This window comes from Trichechus manatus, unplaced genomic scaffold, assembly GCF_000243295.1.
Source record: "Trichechus manatus latirostris isolate Lorelei unplaced genomic scaffold, TriManLat1.0 scaffold00341, whole genome shotgun sequence".
Classification (NCBI taxonomy): Eukaryota; Metazoa; Chordata; class Mammalia; order Sirenia; family Trichechidae; genus Trichechus; species Trichechus manatus.
In genome coordinates this window covers 239,943-246,480 of record NW_004444277.1, presented here as the reverse complement: position 1 = coordinate 246,480, position 6,538 = coordinate 239,943, and the positions used below count along the sequence as shown (strand labels likewise).

The 6,538-nt window shown below is 41.9% G+C and overlaps 1 protein-coding gene across 1 annotated transcript; it reads left to right on the top strand.

Annotated features, from left to right (window-relative positions):
- Positions 1–500: 500 nt before the first annotated feature.
- On the top strand, positions 501–5,326 carry TCP11X2 (T-complex protein 11 X-linked protein 2). The gene is made up of 7 exons (XM_023725652.1): positions 501–611; positions 1,346–1,566; positions 2,296–2,432; positions 2,696–2,913; positions 3,012–3,193; positions 4,069–4,232; positions 5,103–5,326. Exons 1-7 carry the CDS (start codon positions 507–509, stop codon positions 5,324–5,326), a joined length of 1,251 nt encoding a protein of 416 aa, XP_023581420.1. The 5' UTR covers positions 501–506.
- Positions 5,327–6,538: the final 1,212 nt, after the last annotated feature.

Genomic DNA, 6,538 nt, shown 5'->3' with positions numbered 1-6,538 from the left:
TAAATGCTAGATACCTCGGATAGAGTTGAAAAAGAAGCCAAATTATCACTCTGTTCACCTAGTTGTGTCACCTCTCTGGGATCTACCCCTTTAGAAAGGGAAATCAATTAGGAGGTTACGCTGGGACTAATGGAACTCAAATCCCCTGTCTGGTATTTTTATTGAGTTAAGTATGTTATATTAGATGGAGAACCAGGGCTAGAACTGTGGAGCTCCACCCCTAGTTCATGGTTCTTTCTATTGTAGCAAGAGAACTTCTCTGGAACCATGATGTGTCTGTCTGAGGGGATTGGCTAATGCCTTTCCCCTAAGCTTAACAGTTGGGAGGTTGTGAACCCATTTATTCAACCTACTCAAGTCTAAACATAGTTCCTGGCCTGTCAGTTTAATGGCCTTTCATGATCTTAAATGCTGGTTGGGACGTAGACAATTATGACTGTATATCAGTTTTCTAGATAAATAGCTATTTGCTCATTTAACGTTTTTACAGTGCGGAAAGCCAGTTCATGGAGACAATGTACAATGCCTTTTGGGACCATCTGAAAGAACAGTTATCAAGTACTCCCCCTGACTTCACTTGTGCTCTTGAACTTTTAGAAAAGGTTAAAGGAGTGAGTACCTTCCATTTGTGGATATGAAGCTGTTAAGCTTCCCTAGACCCTTGGAGTGTCATTGGCTACCGATATCCTAAGTAGTATACTTTCTTTCTGAACATGGTCGGCTACTTAAATAGATAGAAGCTTTCATTTTATTTATATGTGACGAAGCTTAACAGTTGAGAGGTTGCTATAACAACACAACATTATATTTAATTAAACGAATTTTCACTGAACCCCACTATGCTATATGTGTTGTAGGAGCACAGAGGTGAGTAAGAGAGCCCTTGCCCACAAGGAACTTAAGCTTTTGAGACAAAAGGCTATTTCAAGTGCTCCTTAATGTTTCCTTTTGCCTATTTTATTCTCGCCTTTTGAAGTAAAACAATCTAAAAATGTCCTCCTTTATTAAGAATTACTCATCACCATGTGGTGGTGTGTATTTTATATATTTTATTTTATACTCTGCATTTCTTTTTACCGCACTCTTGTTTTTATTCACATCTTTATCTCATTCTGCCTAGAAAATAATAATGGAACTACTGCTATAACTGATCCCAGTGAAGCCTTGAATTTTAATTAACCCCTAAACAGAAAGAAATAGTATTCTCTTAGAAATTTAGAGACCCAGCTTCCTGACCCCCCAGTAGACATAGGCTGGGATGCCTTTGGCTTAAGGGGGTTGTTCAGTGGAGAAAGTTTGGGGCTCTAAAAAGAATTTGGCTCCTTTGATTTCCTTTTCTGGGCAGATCTTGCTATCACTGCTGTTACCACGCCAGAATCGCCTAAAAAATGAGATTGAAGAAGCTCTGGACACGGATCTTCTCAAGCAGGAAGCAGAGCATGGGGCCCTGGATGTTCCTCATCTCTCTAACTACATTCTTAATTTGATGACACTGCTGTGTGCTCCAGTTCGAGATGAAGAAGTGCAAAAATTAGAGAACATAACAGATCCCGTGCATTTACTGAAGTGAGACACTAGATGTACTGCCCCTGACATCTGTCTCAGATGCTGTGTCAGAAAACTCTGGTCTAGACATTATATACTAAAGACCTAACTAACACCTCTTTTCTTCTCCCTGGAGTATTGGCTTTTATTTTCCAATGACAATTTCTCAGGGCCCCTTTGGTGATCCTTAGATCGTTTAGGCCCCCTTGTATAACATGATAACATTAAGATAGAGTACAATAATCCTTTCTTCTAGAGATTTCAAACAGTCCTTCCTAGGTGTTATCCTTTTTGTTACAACTCAAACCCTGAGAGGGGACAAGCATGGGATTATTCCTCTTTCAAAGCTAGAAGAACCAAGACCCACAAAGATATAGTGATTTGCCCAATGAAATTAGAAATTGAATCACCTAAAATCCAGCTACCCACAGAAAGTTGTCAGCATTTTAGTGATTTTCATTCCACTGAGCGCTCTTTTTCTGAGATGACAGAGTGACTATAGTGGAAAGAGCTCTAGACTGGTTGCTGAAAGGCCAGGAGACTTATCTTTCCCAAACTCTGCCACCAACTCACTCTATGGCCTGAGCCCCTGGTCACAGTGTCTTTATTTGTAAATTGAAATAGGACTTTTATCTTTAAGACCCCTTCTAACTCTAAAACACTGTAATTTTAAGACTCCTTGATTAAATTACATCCCTCCATATAAGATTTCCTTTCACAGTGTAAATACTCTATTTCTTCCTATGACAGGGGTATCTTCCATGTTCTGGGCCTGATGAAAATGGACATGGTGAACTACACTATCCGGAGCCTTCGACCCTACCTGCAGGAACATTCCATTGAGTATGAGCGAGCTAAATTCCAGGAACTCCTCAACAAACAACCCAGTATGTTTAAAACTTGAGAGCAGGAGAGGGGAGATTTGACCTTGGGCCTGACTTCTTACAGTGCTAGAGAGTATTTTCTATTTTTTTTAATAGAAAGTTTCTTCCTTGGGTAAGGGGTAGGGAGAAGGAGCATTTGTCTGAGACTGAAAGACCTACAAAACACTGCTTTACTTCTTTATTGACCCAGAGTATATCTTAAGTAAAGCCTTAATTTTCAAGCCTTGGAATTTGAAGATGCTTAAATATTCCCTTATCTGTCACAGATCTCCTTGATTACACTACCAAGTGGCTAACCAAAGCAGCAACAGACCTCACCACCCCTCCTCCAAGATCATCTGACCCTCCCAGCTCCTCCAGCATGGCCAGTTCACCTCCAAATTGGGAAGCTAATAGCTTAGAGCCCCCCAGTCCCACAATGGTGCTATACCAAGGTTATCTGAACCTGCTTCTCTGGGATCCTGAAAATGAAGAGTTCCCTGAGGTAGGAATGTGTCTTAGGGTATTGCCTTACTGTTTTGTGTTCAAGGCATCCATTAGAACCCTCCTGTCCTGACAGCCTGCTCTTCCCTGCCTCACCAGACTCTGCTGATGGACAGAAATCGGCTGCAAGAGATTGAGTCCCGGTTGAACCAGTTAACCATCCTGGCTTCTGTCTTGCTAGTGGCCAGAAGTTTCTCTGGCAATGTTTTATTTAGTTCACCTAAGTTTGTGGATAAACTGAAATGCATCACTAAGGCCCTGACTGAGGAATTCAACTCTAGGTAAGCTTCATAGATCTTTCTTAGAGTGGAAAATAATATGTGGTATTTGGTACATAGGCACTGCAAACCACACAAAAGCCCTTGGGAACCATCTGCAAAGTCTGTTGGTGTCTTTTGATAAGTGGCACTGAGGCTTGGGATAGAGAAAACTAAAACTTCTTTCCAAAGAGGGGAGTGTGGAGGCTAGCATGCTATAAATGATTCATTATTGTATTTGCTACAAATGAGTCATTACATAGTTGAGTGGGTGACAGTGGATTGGTGTTATGTATATCCAGGAGTTAATCAGTTTGTCAGTAATACTGATTGAGCCTACTGTGTGCAGGGCATCATATCAAAGTAAAAAGAGTAATTAGAAGTCTAAGTCTCTTAATATATTTGCAATTTAATTGGTAAAGTAGGAAAAACAACCATGAAAATACCCAAGAAAATCTTAAAATAACATTTAAATAAAGTTTATGGGACCAAGGAATACTGAGTGGATTCATGGATGGAACCAAACCCTTGTCCAGTTTATTTTGTTTTCTTTAAAGTGGAATATGATACTGTCTGTAAAGATTAGTTGGTACCTTGAGGGTAATAATGAAAGTATTGTACCTGCCCCTGGATCTTGCTGTCTACTGGTAGTACGGCGCTGGAATCATCACTTGGGTGGACCTGGCCAGAAATTTACTAGCTCATCAGTTTTTGATTGTGTATTATCTTTTGGAGCTTGATAGTATTCCCTCCTCCAAAGCAGAACAAAACAAAATATCATTTATATAGTTGAACCAAATGTTTAGGTAGCTCAGTGAATACCAGAGTATCGGGCTCTCTGGGCTTTACCCCCATGCCAGAGCCACTCTGGTGCTAGCTTTCTGTCCTTTATTGTCTAGGCCTGAAGAGGTTATGCTGAGTGTGAGTGAGCAGGTGTCTCAGGAAATCCATCAAGGCCTCAAGGACAAGGGCCTCACTGCTCTGAATAGTGACAACGCAGCATCTCTTAGAGGCCAACTCCAGAACATCGCCAAGAAAGACAACTGTGTTCGTACCATCATTGGTAAGAATCCCCAAGGTGGTGGTGGGGAGGGGTGGCAAGAAGGTGGGGAGTGGATAGGTAGAGCCAACTCTGGAAGTCAGTTAGTGAACCATTTAAAAGTGGAAAAGCATGATCATTGAGAAGGCTTTTTGCTTTAGTGTCCTCATCTATAATGTGCAGGGTTGAAATAGATCTCTTTCAGTTTGAAGAGTGAACATATGGTTCTAAGGTGTAGCTTTACCAAGATTATGTAATTTATAGGTGTGGGATAATGCCCTAACAACCCTGCTAAGTAATCCCTGGTCATTTACTAACTTTAGTCTAAGACCAATGACGAGAAACCCTTTCTCTGCCCCATACTTCAAACTACCATGTAACCCCTCCTCCCTTCCAAGAAGCTGATGGTGACTTAGGCAGGTGGACATGGTCCACGCTGGAATGGAAGCAGTAAACTTAACTGGCTTGCTCCTAACCTTAGCATCTTAACATAGTCTGGCTTGGATGTATGGGCCTGAACTTGGTGCACTGATTGCAATGTGTGCTCCTGGAAGAATTTCAGGAAAGTGTCTAGGATGTTCTTGTTAGGTCAAATGCACAACAGGATTTCATTTATAGCCACATAAAGAAATCTTATGAATAGCCAGAAATTTACTCGCTCACCAGCTTTGTATTGTTTGTTGTCTTTGGGAGCTTGACCCTCCTCTAAAACAAAACAAAGCAAAGCAATGCAAAACAAAACCTCATTTATACGGTTAATCCAAATGAATGGGTAAGTTAATGAATATCTCAGTTAATTTAAAACTTTGGTGAGCAGAGAGTACAAGAACATTGTGAATTTCTGCTGAGACCTCTTTGCTCTCCTCCTTTCCATTGTTTTTTCCCTGTTCACAGATCAGCGGATCCGATTGTTTCTCAAATGCTCTTTGATTCGTGGAATGCAAGAGTCTTTGCTAGACTTCCCTGGAGGCCTTATTCTCATCGAGGGGGAGTTGGCAGAGCTGGGATGGAAGTTCGTTAATCTGATGCATCACAATCAGCAGGTATTCGGCCCCCACTATGCTGAGATCTTAAAAAATATCATCCCTCCAGCTCAGACACAAGAAACAGAAGTGTAGTCCATCTAATAGGGCCAGAGCCCAGTAATGACACCTGGGACCTAGGAGAGAGGGCTCAGCATGCTCTCTGGATGATATCACCTGTGGCCAGCAGAGCAGTCGGCCCTCCTCGTCTCTGCTTCCTGGACACAGGGCTGCAGGGGTCAAGCATGTAAACAGCAACTGGTCCAAGCAACTTCACTAATAAACTTCTGAGCCGCAAGAAAACCTCTGTTTCTTCTGCACTGCAGTTGAATCCAGGTTCTGGGCCCTCATCCTCCAACTAGCTGAGAAGCCAGTGAGTCCTCAGTTTTCCCTTCACTGGCTGGTCACTCTTCAGTATGCAGGCCTGAGCAGCCAATTCACTCAGGTGCTAGCATTATTTTCTCCAGTGGCAAATCATTTCTTTGAGGGCTATGAAAACTCTTTGTGGAATTATTCAGAGTGTGAGTATAAGGGCTCTGGAAGTCAGAAATTCATGGAATTACCAATCAAGAAAGGACATAGAACCCCATTTTCAGTACCAAATTTCCCTATAATTTTAAAGGATGCAGCAATAGAAAGCACTCTAGCCTCCTGTTGTTGTGGTGTGTGGTTTGAAGCAGTATGATAACTAGGGACTGGATGAAAGTTGATATTGTCTGCTAACAAGAATTCAGCTGAGGACAGGTCTTGGCCTCCACGGGATTTTTCTGTCTCAAGTGATCGAGGTGTCAGGCTTGGAATCTCTGATAATGACACCAAACCCAGGAAGTTAGGTGACTGACTTGGATTAAATTCATCCCTGGTCCTGTTCTATAGCTGAATGAATCTTCTGTTCCCACAACTTTAGGCTTAGAACACCCTATTCTTTCTTACAGAAGTGTTGCTGGTATTCAGGGGTGGGGCAGCCACCATCATTCTTTCCACTTCAGTCTTGGACTCTGCCAGGTTATGGTTGTCAGCTCAGTTGACCTCACAAATGAAAGATATTTTAGGAAGGACCTGGGCTTGTTTCTGGAGATTATAGAAATTAATCTAATCATTCTCAGGCCAACTGTAGCAGATCAATAACAATCTAGGAAATTAGGAAACATTTCACTTTGAATTTGATACTTGTTTGGAATAAACCAAAACCCGTTGTCGTCGAGTTGATTCTGACTCATAGCGACCCTATAGGACAGAGTAGAACTGCCCCATAGGGTTTCCAAGGAGCGGCTGGTGGATTAGAACTGCAGCCGAGCTCTTAACCGC

Coding starts and splice junctions, on each gene's coding strand:
- TCP11X2 (XM_023725652.1), top strand. CDS start 507: ATGGAGACAATGTACAATGCCTTTTGGGACCATCTGAAAGAACAGTTA. Junction 2,433..2,695: donor ACTCCTCAACAAACAACCCA/GTATGTTTAAAA, acceptor TATCTGTCACAG/ATCTCCTTGATTACACTACC. Junction 4,233..5,102: donor CTGTGTTCGTACCATCATTG/GTAAGAATCCCC, acceptor CCCTGTTCACAG/ATCAGCGGATCCGATTGTTT.